The sequence below is a fragment of the Mytilus galloprovincialis genome, chromosome 3 (genome assembly GCF_965363235.1).
Source record: "Mytilus galloprovincialis chromosome 3, xbMytGall1.hap1.1, whole genome shotgun sequence".
In the NCBI taxonomy this organism is placed as follows: Eukaryota; Metazoa; Mollusca; class Bivalvia; order Mytilida; family Mytilidae; genus Mytilus; species Mytilus galloprovincialis.
The window spans coordinates 34,161,123-34,185,993 of NC_134840.1; the positions used below are offsets into that span (position 1 = coordinate 34,161,123).

Sequence of the window (24,871 nt, forward strand, 5' to 3'; positions counted from 1 at the left end):
TGTTAGACGGGGATTGATTATCATCATTATTCGTTTTTTGTCATGATGTTGTCGATTTTGTTTTCAACTTATGAATATTTAGTATCCATGTATTTAAATGACAATTAATAGAATTATTAAATATCACATGATAATGTATTTCTTACCAAATAGAATGTTATTATAGGACTCAATATCCTTGAGAAAATCCCCAATAACATACAACTTATAAACGACTTATCTTACTGACTGTCATTGTCATTATTTATAAAAGACTTACATATTTAATAACTAATTCCATACAATTTGATATCATCTTTAACTAATATACAAATTGTCAATTTGTGCTTGATTCAACCTGTTTTTAATTATCTATTTTATTTGTTATATCATATTTTATAATGTTTGAAAATCACAAAAACATCTGTTACATTGTTTAATAATTGTTTATGTGTACTATCGACTTTTCTGTTTTGATGACGCCGCACATGTAGTTACATTGTAAGTAGAGCTATTCATACTTTAATGACATACATTTATAAATATATATGATACATTTCATAAAAACAAGAATATGTTTACTGATAAATTTGGCAAATAAAAGTAGGTATGGGTTTTCGTCCTCTTATAACATGTATAAAAAGTATAATATCGGGCAATAAGAGTACAAAAGTTTATTTTGAACTTCCGGCTGGTCGTATATGAAATTTTAGTACGATAAAATTGTATAACGCTGGTGTTGTGCTGGACATATTATAACCTTAAAACGTAAATGTCCCACGTGTGCAAGTTATGTATTAGATAGTTAATTAAAAAGTCACAAAATCATGAAATATGACTACTAGATGCACTTTATTGAAATTTCTTAAGTGAACTGTAACAAATATGGACGTTGAGCAACAGACAGTAAACAGGTGACATATTTGAATTGAATAACAGGTCTACATTATTTTGGAAAAGAATGCACTGATAAGGTAGTATAAGGAAACAGGAAAAACGATTGAATGAGTGGAATTTATGCTGATTTTGGAAAATATTTAAGATTACTAGCATTGACTGAGTCGAAGTGTTAGTCCCGGATGTTACCTTTTTAAATCAGTGTTTTAGTTATCACGTAGAAGAATTAAATTACTTACGATAAACAGGCATGCCACTACTTTTAAGTGTCTTGAACAGGGTTCATGTGTTTCGACGCTGTGTAACCAGTGGGAAATCTAATGAAAAAGTGAGTGAAAAAAAAAATTAATAATAAAACAATACCGGTGACGACACTAATTTTCTAAATACCAATTGTATATTTTAAAGACATAGTGATTTCAAGTGTCTTAAAGTGGCGGTATCATTGTGTATCATAATAGAAATAGGAAGATGTGGTAAGAGTGTCAATGTGACACATCTCCATACCAGTCACAACGTGTAAAAAGTAGACAATAATAGATCAAAGTATGTCTATAAAGTTAGCCACTTTTATCTAAAATTATATCTTAAAATTTTCTTGTAACAACATATGACAATAGGTTTTGGTTAAAGCTGTACATATATTCTTTGGTTTGAAAATATATAGCTATCTACATATATATTCTGTAATTGTAATCTTGATACTTTTATTTTACATGAAAACGAAATATCAAACTTGTTATCTCAAGGTAATATTTTTGTTATTGTAGATCTTAATGCATCATTTAGATTTTATTTTATGATAAAATAATAATCATGATCTTTAAAGTTTTTTCTATCTGAAGAATTTCTACTTAAGAATAATCACCTGGCAATAATTTAAAATGAACATTATTATTATGAGAAAATCTGAAATCTGTTTATGGGTAACTTTCAGTCAACATGTAACGCAGCTAATAGAGTTAGCTTTTATACACCACTGGGACGATGCCATTGCAGGTGGACGTTTTGTCCCCGAGGGTATCACCAGCCCAGTAGTCAGCATTTAGGTGTTGACAGGAATATCAATTAAATGGATTTTTTTTTAAAATAAATTTACTGTTTATAAAAGTATGAATTATTCGAAATACTAAGGATTGTCTTATCCCAGACATAGATTAAAGTAGCCATATTTAGCAAATATTTTTTGGGGAATTTTGGGTTTTCAATGTTCTACAACTTTATCTTTGTTTAGCTTTATAACTATCTTTGATCTAATCGTCACTGATGAATCTTATGTATACGAAACGTATGTCTGGCGTATCAAAATTAAAACCTTTGAACCTTTGATAACTAACTAAGACAATACTCATTGTGATACCCTGGCACTTTCAGAAAATTTCCCTTTTGAAAAATGTCATGCTAAATTCTGTAAAAGAGCATTAGGACTGAAAAAGACAGCCACCAATAAAGCGAGGTTAGAATTAGTATAATAATGGACGTAGCAGGGGTATAACCATTTCTCAACCATCACAACAAAAGAAGAAACAAGTACAGATTTGAGAAGACTCGTAGTGACTGATAGTTAATTGAAAGTCAATAACAACTAGTAAAAAAATCATGCATCTAAGAATAAAGTATAAATCAGTACAGATTAAACATCCAATAGATAAAGTGTTTTTGCTTAACCCCTATGTGTGTAATGTTACAAGATTATTATATATATATATCACTTTTCAAAGCTAAAAACCCTGTCCACAAAAAATAGATGCGCAGAGTAAAAAACATTCTGACTCAGATTAGGAGAGTTAAGTCCGATATTCTGTGTAGGAAAAGTGCCATTCTATCGAAAAGTTAAAGAATGTGTGAATAAGTTATGTAAGGGGTCCGTATGTTGCATATTGTTATTTGTTGGCCATATCCAAATTATCCTCCACATTCAATTAATGTCAGTTTAATGTTTCCTTTCTTAACTCTATTCGATTCATTTGACAGAACCTTTATTATCGGATGTATAAGTAATTTGTTCTCATCCTGAATATGCCTTAAATATTTGCCATTGAATGTGAAGCGAAATGTTACCAGTCGATCCTCTATAATGCATTACAGGATTGAAACTATATATTTTTTTGTAGAACTTAAGTTCAGACTAGGAGCATAAAAGTATTGTCTTCTGTATTTATTCACAGATTGTCGATATAGTTTTGATTTATTTACAAGCGTTATTTTTCACGAATGTATGCATTAGATCAGATTGTTCTCAAATCGATTCAGGCAACATATGTTTACAAATTTGATGGTTAATTTGGCCCGTATTGATTTTTCTAAAAAATGCAAATTAACTCTAAAAATACAATTAATTGTCATATGTTTTGTACTGATATCAATGAGTCATATACGTGAGATAAATTATGCACTTATTGTACATGTACATGTATGACCTTCATGTTATCTATTGTACTTATTAAGTTTAGTAACATTTGAGCTGATTACAAGAACAAAAGATAAAACGTATAACCCATCTATCACCACTTACTAGTAATGACTTTCGGATCAAATACCTTCGTATTGTACTCAAAAACATATAAAGTATTCTTCCCTAAACAAATTGAAATAATCTTTATTTCTAATTGTAAGTGACTATAAATAATGTTTGAGAAGATGTATACTATTGATAGTTAATACTTTTTTTCATATGTCCCGACATTTAAGATATCGCTCTGTATAATACCTCCATTTCGTATATGTCATTATGAAATACAAAAAAACTATACGTGTGTTCAGCGACTTTTTGTTTTTCATTTTTGTCGGATGAAGCAGAAACAACCCAACGTGAACTGTTCAAAGTGTATTCTGTTTCACAAATTACATGTTGTTTTGATACTGTATTCATTTCAATCGATACATGTAATTCTGTTAAACCAAAACCTTTTTTTCAGAGTAACATCGTCCCCGAAATAGTATTTGCCTAACCATATTGAAATACTAATAAAACTAATTACAACATAGATCTAATGTTTCAGTTTTAATTGCAGAAGATGAATATTGATACAACATGTTGGAAGAAAGAGTTCTAGTGTTGTACATGCAGATATGTATTCTAATAATTACTGAAAATGTAAGATTTAAATTGATTTCCTCCCTTTCAATTCTTTATACTACTAAAATGTACATCTATACGAAAATCAATTTTCACCAATATATCAATATCTCAAAATATAGCTGATGGGAAAAATTATAGAAATACCATACTCCGAGTAAAATTCTAAACGGAAATCCCCCTAAACAAATGGAAAAATCAAAAGCAAAAACACACCAAACGAATGAACAATAACTGTCAAATTCCTAACTTGGTATAGCTTAGTTCTTTCGTGTGGTTAAAATTTAGTTTTAAGCCTGCTTTTAAACATTATTTTTTTAAATTTTGTTTTATAAAAAGATTGTCAAACCATAAGCAGCTGTATAGTGCAGTGTTGTATTGCGTGTTTAAATTTAAGGACATTGGGTTTATTGCGTAAGATAGGTTTGTGGAAATGGTGTTACTATACCTCATTCTGTGCCTCTAACCAATCCTGCTATCTAGACGGTGTTTTGTTGCTTGTTATTTGTCAGAATAGTCGGTGTTGATGATTGATGTGGTCTTCTGTACGGTAGTTTTGACGATTCTTGTTATCCTTTGTATGTCTTAGAATACCATAGGCAAGCTGAACATTAACCTGTGTTTACTTGTAAAATTCATATTAAACAGTTTGTTACGTGTTATTATCGATCTACAGGTTCTAACTTAGTAAATAAAGCCATTTCAAACATGCGGTATTATCTGATCTTAAGAGTATAAATATTTTTTTCTGTTGTCACTTTGCACAAACAACTATATCAACATGTCGTATGTTTAAACAATATAGGGTTCCTAAATTTTTGGTAGTTAAGTATTGCTGTGTTTTGACGATATAAAAAAAAGGATATGTGTTATGTGAAAATGATAGAAGGTGAGACAGCTATTCAACATGCATCGTATTTTTTAGCAGTTATAGATAAACTCATCATAGATACCAGGACCAAATTTTGTATATACGCCAGACGCGCATTTCGTCTACAAAAGACTCACCAGTGACGCTCGAATCCAAAAAAAGTTAAAAAGGCCAAATAAAGTACGAAGTTGAAGAGCAGGTCATTGTGCGACTTTCCAACGTAAATGAGATATATAATAACAATAAACTCACAGATGTCAGGATTAAAATTCTGTACACCGAACGCTCGAGTCGTCTAGAGAGACTTATCAGTGACATTCGTAAAAAAATGAGATTAAACGGCCATATAATGTAGGACGTAGAAGGGTATTGAGGATACAAAATTCCAAAAAGGTTTTTACAGTTACTTTTTTGTTGACGTATAAAATTCTAGGGATTTATTTTATAATTTTTACCATATCAATGATTATATATGTCAACACACTACACTACACTACAAACTACATTGCCTGCTGGGTTGGTGATACCTTGGGAGGAAGCCGTACACAAGCAGTGACAACGACCCATTGTTTATAAATGAACGCATCAAAGATACCATGATTAGAATTTTGAATGCGAAACGTTCGTTTCGTCTACATAAGTGCAGTTAATGATGTAGAACGATACGTTTTCATAAATGTATATCAGTACATATGAAATTTAGAAAAAGGAGTGTTAGTTCCAATAAAAACAAATTCTGAAAAATTACAACAATGTTTAATTGATACCTTTTAAGAATAACTTTTTTCAAAAGTTAGATTAGTTATTATGGATAGTGGTAACAAAAGTAACGTGTAAAAAAAAATCAACAATACTGTAAAAATCATAATGTTGATATCCCGTTTTTAATTATAAATTCTACAAGTTAAGCCAAACTTCAAAACAAAAATATTTGAATCTTTGAAAGAATTAAGTATAAATGGTAACAAAATCACTGACTTCAATATGTATTAGTTAAAAACAGATTACGTTAATTTAAATTTTAAACATCACTTTGTATACGAGCGAGTTGAGAAATTTACGCACAGTTAGAAGGGACAAAAGGAAAGTAAAATCGGAAAATTAACACTTTTTAACAAAAAAAGTCCCATATCGTAAGTTTATGTTTTGAACCTTGACAGTGAAACTGAAATATCCAAATACGGCTCATATAATAACTAAATACATACCTACATTTGTACAGATTTATAACAAAAATATTTATTCTTATTCAGATTGTATTAACTTCAACATTTAGTAAATCACTCACAGTTTGTCCAGCACCTGCTTTGTGGCAATTGGTGGCGATCAGAAAATGTCCCGATGAATCAATGTATCACTGTCTATACAACGGAGTAACAGGGGATTTCGATGATAGCTGTTTTGTTTCTGAACGTTATCCAGCAGGTATAATTATTTACCTCTATTTCATACTTCACATCTTTACAGTTTTCTTTACTTCCTAAGTCTTAATATATTTTCCATTTGGAAATATGTATGTTGATAGGGAAAAAATGCATAAAATAAGTCTGCATGAATAATGTGTATCTGGAATTCTTTAGATTTTTTTTCGTGGAGGGTAGGGGGTTTCTAGTTATGGCTATATAATTGTTGTAGTAAAAATAAAGTCGACTCGTTTGCCTAAGATTTAATAAGATAAGTTAAAACTGAAACTGGAAAAGTATTTTTGGTGCTAATTTCATCAAAAGTATTAAGTAAAAGAAATATTCATATTTACACGAAAATTTGGGTAACAAACTAAATTAAATTGACCCTTTCCTTAGTATAAAAGTTCAAACTAATACTCTATTACATGATAATTTTACCTATTATTTAATATGTAATTAACTATTCCTGTCAATACATATTTGAATCTTTACCAGAAGTGTTTACATGTTATGTTTTATCTCGGTGCACATACAATAAAAAATCAGAAACCTTTATCATTATTATGGTAATACAGCAACAAAATATTCCTCAGCATCTGGTTTAGTGGAAGTGTGCCAAAATTCTCCTGACATAATATCACACAGGTTTCTTCATCATATTCGGAAATATTTTCTCCATATCTGTGACTTTTGTCAATCTATCTCAACACATCAGTCATTTGCGGACTGATTACTAACAAGTGTTATTTCAAGATGTCTGCTATTGATAATGTTACAATAACATGAAATTAACATGTGTTCCCTATATTTGGTTAGCCTCTAATTTTGATTAAATAAAATTAGATTTTTTTAACATTAAAGAGAGATGTCTTGCTTCTATATCTTGTAAAAAATTTTAAACAAGTAGTTCACTTTTCACTTAGTCTGTCCGTTTTCCGAGATGTTCTGCTGATTATTTGTATATTCTTGTTCTGACTTAGTTTGAGATGTTGTTTTGGCAGTGATGTGTCTTTAAATTCCTTTATTTATTTTAATGTAGAATGTGTAGAATTGTGAAGTTATCTAAATGTTTGGTTTACTGGTTCCTGTAGAGGCTTCTTATCTCCAGTTGTCTTGTGAAGTTCATTTGCTTCTTCCAACGCGTTGAGTAAAATTTGCTACCTTTCTCGGCAATGTTTAAATACTTGAAATCCTACACAGCTCTCACATGCTCTTAACTGCGCTGGTAACTCGTAGATAAGGTTATTCCACGCAAAGCGATGTCTTTCAGATATTGAACTTTTTTTCAATTCTAGCATTTCCCTTTTGCACCATCTATTTTTTCTTTGACACATGATAAGGATTTGTGTTTACGTCTCACGAGGTATCTCCAAAGGATTGCAAAAATTTAGTTGTCACCGACAATCCAAAATGCACTTTTTGTCCAGAAGAAGCAGAACAAATGAAAATTGATTCCTGATTTGTGAGATTTTCCTAACATTAAACGATGAAATTAACTCTTGATTTTTTGTGTTATGGTATAAGTGTTCCATTTACCAAAAAAATAAGTCTGTTAAAAGAAAGCAATTTAGGTGGGATGCTGAAAATTATATGAATTTAAAAATACAACAATATAGTATAATTGCACATATTTAAAAAAAGTTTTTGTAGGCAGTGTAAAGTAAAATAAAGTCCTCATTTTCATTGGAAAATTTTATCGCTGATAAAGATAAGATATTTTTGACAAGTGTTGGACTGCTTCTGCTATACTTTTCATTTATTTGTCAAGTATATTTTATATAATGTGTATTTGTACATAAAGTAGTACGTATAGAAATGTCAGCTCTCCCTCTGGTATCTTCTGTTCCTCTTTTAGATTGGCTCTTATATGAGAAAATAATATATAATTCATCTGTGCAAATGAAAAAACCAAAAGAAACAAAGATCTTTTTTAAAACAGCAACAAAAAAATCTTTCATTGCTTTCTTTTTTTCTTTCTTTCTTTCTTTCTTTCTTTCTTTCTATCATTCTTAGTTTTCTTCAGTATTGTATAACAAAAATGTATACGAAAACATATCTTTACATTTAACCACTTAAACAACACACACTGTTCATAATTTGTGCATTTTTTATATTAGATCATTGTGTTTGATACTCTTAATGGTAAGTTTTCTGTTTGGAATACCCGACATTGTATTTACTCTTAAAAGAGGGACGAAAGATACCAAAGGGACAGTCAAACTCATAAATCTAAAACAAACTGACAACGCCATGGCTAAAAATGAAAAAGACAAACAGACAAACAATAGTCCATATGACACAACATAGAAAACTAAAGAATAAACAACACGAACCCCACCAAAACTAGGGGTGATCTCAGGTGCTCCGGAAGGGTAAACAGATCCTGCTCCACATGTGACACCCGTCGTGTTGCTTATGTGATAACCAATCCGGTAAATAGTCTAGTTCGGTAGGTCACATTCATGAAAGGGAAGGGGACTGTAGTTACGACGTAAAGAACATATCCGATATCATTTGTGAAACGGTTATTCCATAACGGTCAACCAACTCGTGATGGCTTAAGTGAATCATACCTAACGAAACGAAGTTGCGGAGGGTATAACATTTTTGATCCGTCCGTCAGTCCATAAGTTATGTTCTTGTCATCTCAACTTCAAACAACACTACAGAATTTCGTGCAACTTTGTAGAAAATAAGGACATACTATATACATGTGCATATCGACAGGAAATTATTATTCAGGTTTTTTCTAGGAGTTACACCCCTTTTAACTAATTTGCCTCAATATACTATTGCAACCGTTTGTCGTCAAAACTCCTCTAAAACCTCACAACAGAATGTCATGAAACCTTTTAGATAAAAAGGACATACTATGTAGATGCGCATATCGACAAGAAATTATTAATAATTTGTTCTATTTTTTTTATTTGTCCAGTGACACTGTAGGGGCATGGGATATGTGATTATATAAAAAAAAAATGTCTTGTTCATTTCTCTGACATCGGGAAATATTGTTTTGGTCCGTGTAAAACACTCATTTATCGTTGACAATTTTTTCTGTGTTATCAGTAAGCTGATTTGGGAATCCCGATTCAATGAACACCTAGTGTGTAGTTTGTTGTCCTTGGTAAACTTCGTTAAGAACGTTCAGGCATGTGATATCTGATGGTAATATAGCGATTCATAACAAAATTAGAGTTTGGCTTGAAATGTTCTAGAACAACTTTCTGTAAGGACGATATTGCATGCGATATGCAAGCATGCATACACATCACTTCAAAGTCACATTCAATAGCCTTTCGAGACAAAATTCTCCATGCTCGACTATTTTAAAAATGCAAATAGTTGTTCAATTCAGATAGATAATCCCGCCTAAATCAGTGGCATTCGTCATTTTGTGGGGAACTAATTCTGCTAGCCAAAATCGAATTATCTTGGTTGAAAATAGACTCGTGATATGGATTATTGATTCTCCGGGAATTGGAAAATGACATGCTTATTCAAAGTAGTCAATAATATGACCATAGATTCATATTTATATTCATTTGCAGTTTTCTGGAAGGTTTATAATGTATTGCCAAAAGTAGAAATAAATGCTAGCTGTCTTGACGTTCATTGATGTTTCTTACATATTCCTCAAATTAGTGCAGAATTATTCAGCTTTCGATTCCTTACGATTAAAACTATGGGCAATTTGAACAAATACACACATTAAAGATTTAATTTGGTAATATCTTATGACACGTTATGTTCGATAATCATTTTCAAGTATCTGCCTATTCTGTAAACGTAGCCATTGGCAAAAACGTTCCAAAGGCCTAATGTAAAAAAGGTCTTCAAAAAGTAGATAGCCTTCTGGTAGCGATGGTGACCATCTTTCACACATTGATCTTCGACTAGGGTTAAATTACATTAGAACTAAAGATTGTTCACTGCCGATGATTTTAGTTAATGCCTGAGATATTATGTACTTGACAAATGGAGAGTACACACAAGTTTTAGTGATCGTTATGCTTGAGTTTCTTATTGACAACATATTGGTTGAATTTCAACAAATTGTCGGCATTCTCATTAGAACAAACTATTATTTTCATATAATTCGAAGTCCCTTCAGACACTAGTAAAAAAGTAGATCAAAGACGGCAGATTTTTTAATTTCACATTCAGATATATTGCTGATGTTCTTTCCATTAACAATCCAAATTGGGTTTCATTAATTTATCCTCCATAACTAGAATTTAAAGAACGACACGTCTTCCTCTGCCTTATTTTAGAGTTATACCTCGAATTCTACAAAAACGGTCATCTCAGTACCAGAATATATGACACACGATTATGAATTTCCCAACTTTTACGGTATTCAAGAGCTTGCAGCTGCTACTCTAAATTTTTACAAACGTAACCAGTGTCTGAGAAGGAAGATAAACCTGGGGTATGTCAGGGTACGTCTGTCATTTTTTTAAATAAAGTTCATCGTAAGATACCGATACCTTGTCTATAATATTCCGTATCAATTTCACCAATAATACACGAATTTCTTCAAGTGTAGATTCTAGGTGGTGACGTTTATATATATAATCCTTATAACGTTCTATTGTGTTCGTTTTTGTCTTTGTGAATGTTACTTTTACTGTTTAGTCTATTTTTGGTAATGCACATTTTAGGTGGCACGGCAATTTATACATACTGTCATTGAAGAGCTGTGCTATGGTGAATTTTTGTATTCTTGTCTTTCGGTTTCGCTTGCTGGTGTACTGTTTGTCTTTTAGTGATTCATTGTTGACACATTTGATTGTTTTTATAGTTATCAAGATTATAATGTACAATACTACTTTTCCCCTAATTTTGACATTTTTACCTATTAAGTCTGTTTGTTTTGCTCATACATTGTTGTCAATATATTGTAACTATATGCGACTGCCATACGAGTGAGAGGTTTAGCTAGCTTTGTTTGAAAGTCCTTGTTCAATATGTACTTATTGTCGTTTAAAGCTTGTTGTATAGAAACTCATCAATTATTGTTTTGAAAAACATGAACTAAACATCACAGTTCAGAATCGTTATTACAGACGCTAAGGATTGACTTTTGAGGGGGTCGGAGGGGTCCTGATACCGAAATCCATGGCATAAAAACATGAAATCTCGAGGTCCCGAAAGGATAAATCCCGAAATCCCGAGCTTAAAAACACCCTATCCCGGAGTCCTGATACAGGTCCGACCCCTCTCGGGTTAGATAAATGGTAACATTTGGACTTCTCAAATCTAAAGGTTAATCCTATTCTACAGAGTGGCGTTCATTTCGCAGTGCAGGATTCATACACTAGTATATACATACATAATGACGACATTAAATACGACCCCTCGTGTAGAGAGAATGTCAAACTCACCGCACATTTATGGATGATTCTAAAACATTTTTGGGTGTTCTAATTAGATATGTTCAAAACACAACTTCTGTCTGGTCCAATCCTCACTTTCTGGTGGCAGTTGAAATACCTGCTCTTAATTCTGGATGACTTGCACTGCAGAACCTACCTACTGATTCATGCTTATATTTTGTTCCTGTGTATGCATTCAGTATTTGGATATTGTGCACCGACTATATTTTTATCGACCTCATATTTTATGGTATTCCACAGTATGACTGGTTTGTCCACAATAAGCATGAAATATCGATATGTCTTTGAGTATGATATGAAACCAGGAAAGGAAAGAGTTCTAGTCACAGTGAAGACATTATAATAGTTGTTAATTGGTACGTCATTTTGTCTCTGCTGCGCACGTGGAGAGATGCGTTATTGGCAATCATATACCACATTATTCATAAATATGTCGTCCTCTTTGCTTTATTTACAATATTGACACTCGATTCTCTACCTTAATCAATTTAAGTAAAATATTTTGAACTTTAAATCTCTTTAAATTGAATTCATGATTCATGATAAATGTGTTCATGCAAGGCTTAAGGTTAAAACCGAATTTGTTTGAGATGTTTCGATTCCGATATACTTGTTTATATTATCCTTTGTATTTTAGGTAGTTATGTTTTATATGAAGGTGGTCTCAACTCTAAACATTGCCCTGATGACCAGTATCAACCGATGCCATACGCATCAAACGAAGACAACAAAAATGACAAATGCATGTACTTAAAAACACAATGTAATTGTGATGGTCAACTCATACATGACCTCAGTGAAAAGCCAGATAAAGACAGAACATGTCGATGTGATTACAGTCGGGGTTATGATTTTGTCCATAAACCACGAAATAGATGTTATTGCATACCAACTGAAGAGGATTGTTCTTGTTATCAAAAACCATGTAACAACAACTCAACAAAACTGACACCAGGTTAGATCAGGTTTTTTTCATGACATCTGGTTAATCTCAAAGAATTATCTTTAAAAGCCGATGGACGTGTTCACAATTTACAGGCGTCTCCGATGACTAAAGACTGCGGTCAAAGTAACGAAAGCTTGGTAGACGCGATTTACACAAATCTTGTGAAAAATTGTCACACAACTAAACTCACCTGAACTCATTTATTTGAAACATTATAACTTTGTTAATACTTAAAATATTTAGTTGATAACCACCGTAAAGACAGTAAATGAACAACCAGAGTGAAAAAAAATGACCGAGACAACATGAGTATGTGCCAACAAAATTAAGCACACAAAACACATGTGCATGCATATTAACCGAAACGTTAAAGTATTTTACGTACACGATCTTCCATTCATATATGAACATTCAATTTGGTTCGTTCACTGCCTTTTATTCTACATGTACATTTATAAAGATATTGCCCAAAAATATGAAAAATTACGGACCGTTACTAGATTATTTTCATTACCACTCATCAATTCTTTAGACCAAATGTGTTTATTGGTCATTAACTAGTAAAAATATTAGTAATTGCTTCTTTTCTGTCATCTCAATTGGGAGACAAACCAACTACTGTTGAAGACATTGATATCGTACATGGGCATGCTATACAATTAAACTTTAGCAATGGACTTCTGCTATTACACATCCTTGATGAAATCACGATTCTTATTCACGAACTCACTTTATAATAAGTAAGGAATTCTCATTGTGTTCGTCATATCAGTGGAAATTCTAACCCCTGATTTTACTGGTTGTTATTCCTTATTATATCCTTGACTATTATGAGTTGTAGGTCAAACATAAATTTTTATAGTTCCTGTCATGCATTATCTTATATTATTTTGATATGTTCCATTGTCTTATAGATTACAAATGCCAGCTTCAAGGTATCATAACATGTCCTGTTATACCAAGTGATATATTAGGTAAGTATATACGTTATCATAGAACACATGCTGCTTGAAATATTCCTGATAATGATAAGCTCGTTGATTCTATTTAAATCCACTTATACATGATAGGCATCTCGATGGTCTGGCTGTAGAGTGTAAGTGTGATCTCGACTTAGTCAAACAGATATAATAGGTAAAAATGTCACAAATAGGGGTACAACAGCCAACATTAAGAACAATAACACAATCACGGGATACAAAAGTACAGAGCCACGCCAAATGTATATCATCGAAAACAGACTAAACAGAAAAAGTAATATTCATAAAGACAATTAAAAGAACAACACGTTATTAAGATCATAAACAACATAAGTACTCAGAATTTCTACTTCAAGGCCATCGTGTATAATTTGTGAAGTTGATACTGAGTATTTACCAACATGGTTTTGGTACCTTCCGGATGAACTTTGTTTTAGAAAAAGGACGAAAAGTTCTTTGACATACCACTGGTTCGTCATCTTTCTACTCAGACACTGAATTTTCTACCCAGACACTGGTGACGTTTTACGAAGTCTGAGTAGTAGCTGCAAGCTCTAAGTCTTGAATACCGAAAAAGTTGGGAAATGTATATCCCGTATGTATGGGAAGTTGGTATGTTGCAAAAAGGGGGAATTGATAAAAAGTCTAAAAATGAGGCGGAGGAAGTTGTGTTTCAGTAATTGGAATAAAAGAGAAAGAACAAAGAGGCTTGCACACATAATAATACCAGGAAGGGTGATATGTCTTTCTACGAAGTTTTACCTTATTCACTAGCCCATAAAAGAATCTGGCCCAGCGTGTCGGTCTAGTAAAAAGCGTAGTTAACATTCAACATTCCATTGATTAAATATAAAATACCGTTTCAAAAGCTTTTGTATGATTTACACGTGTCTATGTTTTAGCCAGATTATAGCAAAGATGCATAGAGTATTCGCAAACGGACTTTAGACCTAAATAATACATATAATTTCAAACTAATAATATTAGGTAATTAAGATATCATTTTAATTTTGATATTTTATTATAATCTCATTTGATGATATTTGATTACAGAAAAGGACATGAACAATAAAGGAAAAGACACAATGAAGGAATATTCTGTGAAACATTATGATGTGTTTGATGACCGAGTTCACAACTTGAAACTTACACAAGGTAATTGTAGAACAATATCCTAAATACTAGCGGATTCAGTCAATCTTGTCTTACTTACAAAGACTTTCATGTAACAATAGATGAAGCACTGAACAATGCTCTATATTATATTATATCTATAAAGTGATCTTTTCGTTTATGCAAGGGTTTTACAAGGGCCGTATGTGAGTACATGTACATGCATATGTGGAATATTGATCCGTTGTCTGTATATACTGTGAATTCTTTCAGAAATACCAAATACGACAGATTAAAATGGTTTAAGAGCGATGACACTCATTTCGTAATGAATAAAGGTGCGACTCTTTTTTCCCCACGGACAATAGTTGACTGTATCAATCTTAAGAATAATAGGCGAACACTAAACGTTCCCAAACATGAAATGGAAATATAAGATATGGGAACATTTCTTTTTATTTCAAGAATGACACAGTGAAGTATATATATACAACTAGTCTAAACATCAACCCAACAATGTAAGATCTGTAAATTTGCTTTCTTCGCTTATCGGGATTCGAACCCATGCTCCTGGGATATCGTGACATCAAATCGCCTGCACTGTAGCCGTCCCGCTAGAACCACACTACCACCTGGGCTTCACAATAATAAAGCTTTCGGTTGCCGGTTTTAATAAGGTACACGGACACTTTATAGATATAATATAATATAGAGCATTTTTCCCACGGACAAAAATTCCAAAGATCTTTTAGAGTACATACAATCTAACTCTCTTTCATCTTGTAACAGTATTAAAACATTTGACTTTTCTACTCTTTACACAAGTATTCCACATTCCATCTAAAAGACAAATTGAAAGAGTCGGTATTACTTTGCTTCATAAAAAAGAATGGCCAACGTAGATACAAGTATCGTGTCTTAGGGAGGGATAAATCATACTTTGTAAAGAATCACTCTGATTCAAACAAAAAATTCTCTGAAACCGATATTATCAAGATGCTTGATTTCTTGATTGACAACATTTTTGTAACGTTCGGAGGACGTGTTTTTCAACAGACTGTCGGCATCCCAATGGGAACAAACTGTGCCCCTCTACTTGCCGACTTGTTTCTTTATTATTATGAGGCTGACTTCATGCAGGAACTTCTTAGGAAGAACGATAAGAAGTTAGCAATATCCTTTAACTCTACTTTCCGCTATATAGATGACGTTCTTTCACTAAACAATTCAAAATTTGGTGACTATGTGGAACGCATCTATCCCATCGAATTGGAGATAAAGGATACTACAGATACAATTAAGTCATATCTTGACCTACATCTGTGTAAAACGATAACCGAAACATTTTACTGAGCATATATAGACTAAGTAGTTTATATTTATGTATGCATGAATTCGCTATCTATCACACTTACTAACTATTCATAGTGATAACCGGGAGATGATTATCATGTCAAAAACTTTGGAATCCGATTGTTTCCACTTCAACGTTTGTCTGGTTTTTACATTCGGGTTAAGCCCTAATATCTCCTCAGAACTGTCTATCATAGAAAAGTTCTTAAAAAAATTTCTACCTTAGAACTGTCGAAATATGTACTTGGATAAAATTACCAACACCTTTAATAAAATGGAACTTCGAAAATATGATAGAAATAATCTGTTGTACATTTTTACCTGTCAGAATATTTTATAGGCTTGAACTGAAAAGATTGTAGAACAGTTCTGCATAACAAATAGCAGATCAACGGTCGGGTGCAATGTATTTTAACCGCTCTTTGGCTGAATGTAGAGATTGTGTGTATAAGAACTGCTAAGAGTAGAACTGTTTCAAAATATTTTAGCCATAGTACACTCAAAATATGTTTAGAATTGAACTGTCAGAATCTGATTAGGATAAGATTGTTCAGAACTGTTTACGATTAGAGTCGGGCGAATATGTTTTATGACGATATTCAAGAGTATTGCAGATTCTGTCAAAAACCTGTTTAAGAAGTAAGCAGTTGTTTTTTATGATCAGTTCACCCTACAGATTGTAAGAGAGGTTAGAAAAATTAGTGCGAGATGCTTAAACTTTCTAAATTTATATATATATTTATTTTATTTTGTAAAAACATTACCGATTTAATTTAAATGTTTTCGTTGAATTAGATAGGGGGGTAGGTAATATTTGGAGACTCATATTTTTGTAAAAAATGCTAAAAATTATCTGAAATTCCTATCTTAAATTTAGGATTTTTAATTGATTACAGAAGAAAACTTATAAATTATGAGAAAATTTGGTAGATAAAAAGGGTCTGTCCCAATATACGTGAATTCTTATTTCTCGATGTAGTTTGATGTGGAAAACAGCTTTAAAATGAATACTTTTTGTAAGTTTTGACAAATTCTTGAAGCAATGTTCTGCCGTTGATTAGTGGACACATCTCTCCTTTTGAATTCACATAGAAAAAAATCTCGTCTCTATCGCTTTGTGGAAGTTGTTAAAAGTTCCCCATTGCTTGATGTTTATCCTCTCCTATTTTAACAGTTAGGGTCTGATCTTGTGCAGAAAAAATTAACACCGTTCATGTTATTATGACGTATTTGTTCTTGATAAGATAATCAAATATGAACAAGATCACAGTTGTAATTCATTCAAATTTTTATGCAGTCCTTACTATTCAAACATTGCCATCAAGCATTTCATGGCATGTTTGAAAATATTCACCAGTCCTTTCAAGTATTATATTAAAAACATATTCAATGTAAGAACTTGCATAAATTAACTACGTCTTAAACGGATTAATAAAAAATAGTGGATGCATTAAAGGGTAATATTAATATGCGACAGTTACAGAAATGTTGCATGCGTCTTATTTTATATTTTTAGATTTAAAGACATTACGTTTATTAAAATGGTTAATTTTGATCCTGATTGTATTGACACTTATTACGGTTATGCCGGGTACGTATAAGACAATATCTCATTGTGCATGTTTTTGTTCTTTTAAATGATGAATTAACATAAACAATTTTAAGCCTTTTCGTCTTTACTTCAAACTATACATGTCTGTGTCTACATAAGACTCACCAGTGACGCTCAGATCAAAAGAGTTATACAGCCAAACAAGTACAAAATTGAAAAGCATTGAGGACCCGAAATTCCAAAAAGTTGTGCAAAATACGGCTACGGTAATCTATCATGCCTGGGATAAGAAAAATTAATTTTTTTAAACAGGAAACTTATAAAAATGACCATATAATTTGATATTCATGTCAACACCGAAGTGCTGACTACTTGGCTGGTGATACCCCGACAAAGCAACACAGAACCCAAAGTCTAAGCAACACGAAACCCAGTCAAACAAATGTATATATTGAAACATGCATTTACTGGTTTTCGTGAATTATATGATGTAGCAGTTGAAGCTTTCAGTTGTCATCGATACCTTACAAAAATGTGTTTTAGAATAAACTAAATTATTTGACAAAAATGACCTTCTATTTTAATTGATTCAAAAAAACAAAAACAAAAAACAGAAATTCTTATATACACAATGTACAAGAGATAAACAAAAAGCTTAATTTAAAGTAAATATGTTGAAACAAGGAATTGAATGCTTGTCAAAAGATAATAATTGAAAGGTCATTATTAATCATAAATTTCACATTGAAAAAACATTAAAATGAAAATTTTAAGTCTAAACCCCCCCCCCCCCCAAAAAAAATGCACCAAAAAAAAAAAAAAAAAAAAAAAAAAAAAAACAATGATAAGATCAAATAAATAATGATAATATTAATCATTAAAAATAATGAAAATTTGGGTGGATAATTCCCATAAATACTAATATGTTTTGAGTGTAAGTAAGATATCATATATTAAAACAATTAAATTTCAGTTGAAATGTATCTGTCATAGAACAATATGTTCCTCAATTAGTTAACAGCTATTTCAATCGCTTAGCAATGTCATCAAAAATATCAAATTTCAAACGTCTACCTGCTTCAGTTTTCCCATATACAGCACAATTAAAATACCAAGCACTATCAAGTTGATCACTATCACGAAGTCTAGTAATCAGTTCCATGGTGGATTTTGTAACATCATCAACTAGTCTTAAAGTGCATTGTTTAGGCATGTTTTTCTTTTCTCTCATAATGCGGTATTTCACTTCAGAGTTGAGGAGTTTTACAATGACTGGTCTATGTTGTCCTTGTTTATCTGGTATCCTATGAATAGCCTGGATTCCATCAGGTCGAATGTTTACCTTTAAAGTGTCTTTAACAATTTTACTTTTAAAGATCTCTCTTAAATTTTCATCATTGTTTTCTGGGAAATTCATCACTTTTATGTTGAACTTTCTACTATACTGCTGATTATAGTTAGACATTTGTAATGCTTGTTTGGAAATAATACCATTATCTTTAACATTTAACAAGTTCATGGATCATTTTTCTTTGGCTAGCGATCAACTCTCTTAAGCATTCATTCTCTTTTGACAGTTCTTCAACAGCTTTTGTCTGCTTATTTGTCTTATCTTTTAAGTTACCTTCTATTTCTTTTTTCATGCTATCAACTAATTTAGTGACGATTGAGGTCACTATTGTTTCCAAATCATCTTTTCTTACAATGTTGTTCAGTGCTTTGTCAAGGTCTGTTCGTTTAACAACACCCTTCAGGCTTTCCTTTATACTATCTAAATCATGGTGGAGATTTGATAATTCAATTGTCATATCTACACTACTATCCATTGAAACATCTGTGTGAGTTCTTTTAGCTGGATTTCCTTTTTCACTACCTTTTTTAGCTGCCCAGCAATGTTTGTACAGTTTGTACATTCTTTTTGTCACCTTTTTTATCACTGTTGTTAGAGTTTCCACCTGGCATTGTTAAACTAAAGTAGTACTCACAAATCTAATCCCAAAATTTCTCCAGACAAGTAAATAGTGGAAATCAAATTATGAACAGTTTTACTGAAATGTTCTCACTAAAAAAAATCTTTCTTCAAAACTTCCAAGGTTGAAAATCCAAATTTTCTCAACAAAAGTTACATCACTGTGTAGAGATAATCATACTGAACATCCTCATATGAATATCATGCATTTGGTCTGTCAAAAATCACATAAAATTGCCAAAAAACTGCAGAGCCCAAAACTCAGTTGACTACCTGGGCGGCCATCTTAGAGAAGAAACATTATTGCTTTGCTGAATATTTAATACAAGATATGCCAAAAAAAGAGAAGAAAATAGAAGCTTTTGCTGATAATTTGTTTAGCCATGCACATAAAAAAAGACAAACATTTAAAGATGAAATACATAAAACAGTTCATAATAATTCCTGTGGAATACTTCTGTTCTATTACTGATAGATAGAGTTTCAGCCCAAACGGATGGTGGGATCACAGCACTGTGTCATCAACATATGTGCATGGCTAAACAAATTATCAGCAAAAGCTTCTATTTTCTTCTCTTTTTTTGGCATATCTTGTATTAAATATTCAGCAAAGCAATAATGTTTCTTCTCTCTCTCTGTACATGGACTGTCTAATGCACTTCAAGTCTCCAGAAGCTCATTTTCATGGTGAAATATATCTCCGAACATAATAATTATAATACTTTTTAAGCCAAACATAAGAATAAATATTAATCATTAATATTTATGATATACATGTGTACAGGTAAAGTGGCGCAAATAAGTTCCGAATATTGGCGCAATTAATACATTTGGAAAACAAAATTTTGGCGCAAATGATACCCCTGAAAAACGGTAATTGTGCACAATGTGCACTTAATGCCATTTTAATTAGAAATCGATAAAAACACAAAGGTCATAGTTTAGTAAAGAGGTGCGAAAGATACCAGAGGAACATACAAACTCATAGGATGAAAATAAACTGTTAACCATAGCTAAAAAAGAAGACAAACAGACAAATATAAGTAAATAGTTATCAAAGGTACCAGGCTTATAATTAAATACGCCAGACGAGCTTTGTCTACATAAGACTCACCAGTGACGCTCAGGTCAAAATAGTTATAAAACCAGACAAGTACAAAGTTGAAAAGCATTGAGGACCCGAAATTCTAAAAAGTTCTACCAAATACGGCTAAGGTTATATATTCATAGGATAAGAAAAATTCATACTTTTTTTAAAAAGGAAATTTATAAAAATGACCATATAATTGATATTCATGTCAACACCGAAGTGCTGACTACTGGGCTGATGATACCCCAACAAAGCAACATAGAAACTCAAATTCTAAGCAACACAAACCCAGCCAAAACATGTATATATTGAAACATGAATTTACTGGATATCGGAAATGATATGATGCAGCAGTTGAAGCTTTCAGTTGTTATTGATGCTTACAAAAATGTTAATATTTTTTTTTCTTTATTTTTCAGCGCTTATAGTTATTTTATATCACCTATGTCAAGATAAACAAGGTACATCTTATCAAATAATTTTGTATTTTATTTAAAAATAAGATGTTTATGTTAAATAGGAACGACATAGAATCTTGACGGAACGAGATAACTATCTTGTGGGAACGAAATAGTATCTTGAGGGAACGAGATAACTAGATAACTATCTTGTGGGAACGACATAGTTTCTTGAGGGAACGACATAGTACGTATCTTGAGGGAACAGCATATTTTTTTTTTCTTTCATGGCCGCATTCTGCCACCGCATGTATATGCTAGTTTTGCGCCACAACTTTTAAAAAATTAATTATGATAGTTCATCTTTAATTAATTTGCAATTTTCGTTAGGCTTTATTTGATTGTTGACTCAGTGAAAATCATACCACATCTCCTGACATTTACATTATTCTTTACGGTGGCAGAATGCGGCCATGAAAGAAGAAAAAAATATGTTTTTCCCACAAGATAGTTATCTCGTTCACTCAAGATGCTATATCGCACCTTCGAAATGCTACATGTATGTCGTTTCCACAAGATAGTTATCTCGTTCCCTCAAGATACTATGTCGTTCACACAAGATTGATATCTTGTTCCCTCAAGATACTATGTCGTTCCCTTAAGATACTATACCGTTCCCTCAAGATTTTATGTTGTTCCATCAAGATAGTTATCTCGTTCCCATAAGATAGTTATCTCGTTCCCACAAGATACTATGTTGGTCCCTCAACATAGCTATAAATTTGTATTGATACATTATTCATTTCCTCCTTCGAAGTATCTTGAGGGAACGAGAAAACTATCTTGAGGGAACAACATAACATCTGGAGGGAGCGAAATAACTATCTTGTGGTCACGACAAAAATCTTGTGGGATCGACATAGGATCTTCAGGGAACGAGATAACTATCTAGTGAAACGACATAGCATCTTGATGGAACAAGATAGCTATATCTTGAGGGAACAACATAGTTTCTTGAGGGAACGAGATAACTATCTTGAGGGGAAAACATTTTGAGGGAACGACATAGTACCTTGAGGGAACAAGATAACTTTCTTGTGGGAACGACATAGTATCTTGAGGGAACAACATATTGTTTTGTCTATCATGTCCGCATTCTGTTACCGTAATTCTTTTACCTTGAAAGTAATAAAAATCTGAGACGATTAATTGATAGAAAAGAGCAGTAAAACAAACTGTAGAGAAAAACTAAATTTACGAACTGCAAAAAATGGCAATTTAAGAAAAAATAAGGAGATGTAGTTTGATTGCCAATGATATAACTATCCAACAGAGTTCAAATGACGTAGATGTAAGCAATCATAGGTCACCGTATAGCCTTCATCCTGGCAAAACCTCCTCTTCGCGTCAGAACTGTCGAGCAGTGGGCCAACATCACAGGCTTGTCACTGTACGATCTTTACAAATTCAGTGCCTTAGTGACAATAGTGTCGTTTATTCTGTAAGAAAACGTTGTTAACAGCATTTTACATCGATTGCAACATGTGGATGTTTAACCTCAATTTGTAAAGCATGGCAATATGTTTCTATTTTATAGATAAATTCACGAATGACAAGACGGATACAAGTCATTGTGAAATCGTTGTGACAAAAGGTATAGAACAGTGTAGGAAACACCTAAATCAATCTAAAATGCTTATAATAAAAGGACGACGAGGAACAGGCAAATCTAAAATTGCCCGTTATATAGCCTCTAGGAATAAAGACCACAAATTGGCCATAATGACAAGAAATGATGACAAAGAAACTGCTTCGCGTGTGTATGCAAGTCTTCAGAATACAAATGATAATACTATAGTAATTTTTGACGAAATGTTTGATGCATTTGCTAACACTGAAGATATAAATCAAGCTTTGATGATTACAGAAAATATTCTAAAATTATCTAGAATTAAGTCTATTTTAACTGTTGACGAACCCGATATGACTCTTGCTGATACTCTTCGCAGACGAAATGATGATGTACAAATGCAAATGGTCGATCTTGATTATGAGTTTCCAATGTCAAAGGACGAAAAGCGTGCATTAATTGATCGACATCTGCAAAACTATGTTTCCAGACCTACTAAACATGGAAATTTAGATATGCAGGTATCAGAAAAAGAGGTGGAAGATATCATCAACACAGACACATTTTTGGGTTTTCCGTTAATGTGTGCTGGTTTTTTCGAAAATACTGACAATTTTAAACTTGGGTCTAAGTATTTCCGACAGCCACACAACTCGTTACTAGATGAAATTGAACAATTGCGTGTAGTTTGTTCTGGTAGCAAAGACGAAAATTACCTGAACCAGTATTGTGTTCTTGTATATACTCTACTGAACAAAGAGGGTTTTTTAAATGTAAATGCATTAAATATGGAACTTTATCGGAATATAAGAAAACGGTTTATCAAATTTAGTTTAAGCAAACTTTTAAAGCAAATCAATTTTAAAGACAAAATTACAAAACGATATTTTTGTCAATATGGAAATGGGTTGTATACAATTCGACCAAGCGTATACCAAGCTGTGCTTTTATCTTATGCAAAGATAAGCGTTGAAGATGTTCTTGAGAATTGTAAACTTGAACATTTGCTTGACATTATAAAACCTCCAAATTTTAAACTGCTCCCAAATGAGGTCGGACTTGAGTGTAGTCATGGTATGGCGAAAACGTTTGACAGAACGCTAGGATTAAGACTTTCAAAAGCATTATTGTTAGGTAAAAATGAATCCGATATGATATGTCATTACTTAATGAAATATCCATACTACCCTTTGTTAGATATTTGCCTTGACAATCTGCAACAAGTATGTAACGATTTTCTTACAAGTGAACGAGTTGATCTCATGCTGAAGCTGTTTCACTCTATCAATATTAAAAGGTCACTTTCGTACATCTTGGCGCCAAAGCCAACACCATTCGTTGCTGCGTGGTCATTGTTAACATTTCAAAAATATGAAGAAGTGAAATTATTAAAAGATTTCAATGAATCGTGTGTTCCGAGAGATAAACCAGAATACTTGCGGGATATGTTATGCTCTGTTGTTGATGAGTTTGGAAATAATGTGCTAACATACTGTGTTCTTTGGTGGAATGACGAATCTTGTCCTCTGATATCTTTTTTATCAGAAAGGTTTGCATGTGATATGAAATTTTGGGGGTCGAACCGAGAATTGTTCACAGAAAACGAAGATCAGACGTCAGCGTTACATTTTGCTGTTTATTTTGGAAGACTGAAGGCTATCCAGACTTTTATGGAGCTAAAACTACTAACTGTAAAAGAAAATCTCTTTTTCCAGAAAGCTGAGAACAAAAGTTTTTTTAATAAACTTGACATGCTAATTGAATTAGGAAACCAAGGTGAATCCCGTATTTATTCACAAAACATGAGGTATAATCTTCGTATTTGCAGGAAAGTTGATTATGGCTCACTATCAGATTATACAGAAATACAAAAACTATTGAAAGAGATAAAATCTACAGTGCAATCTGAAGTGGCTTCATAAATTCACAATTATAAATACAAAGAATAAATCCATTTTTTGCCAAAAGATCATTCATTTTTTTTATTTAACAAAAGTTTTTGTGTTATGAAAGAAAAACTATAATTTGCAATGTCATTAAGAAAACAAAGCTTTCTTTTTAATAAAACAGCAAATCACTCATGTTATGCAATTAAAGGTTTGATCACATTTCCATAGGTCTAGTCAGTATATTTAGCATATTTTCCTATTCTAAATAACAATAAGACGTTATATGATGAGGAGCAGAAAGGAGCATTTCTTTTGCAATT

General features: G+C 32.3%; 1 protein-coding gene across 1 annotated transcript; it reads left to right on the plus strand.

Annotated features, from left to right (window-relative positions):
* The first annotated feature begins 595 nt into the window (after positions 1-595).
* On the plus strand, positions 596-24,627 carry LOC143067782 (uncharacterized). The gene is made up of 9 exons (XM_076241324.1): positions 596-1,204; positions 3,891-3,973; positions 6,080-6,251; positions 12,269-12,586; positions 13,492-13,551; positions 14,611-14,712; positions 17,540-17,614; positions 21,054-21,095; positions 22,630-24,627. Exons 2-9 carry the CDS (start codon positions 3,911-3,913, stop codon positions 24,582-24,584), a joined length of 2,787 nt encoding a protein of 928 aa, XP_076097439.1. The 5' UTR covers positions 596-1,204; positions 3,891-3,910; the 3' UTR covers positions 24,585-24,627.
* Positions 24,628-24,871: the final 244 nt, after the last annotated feature.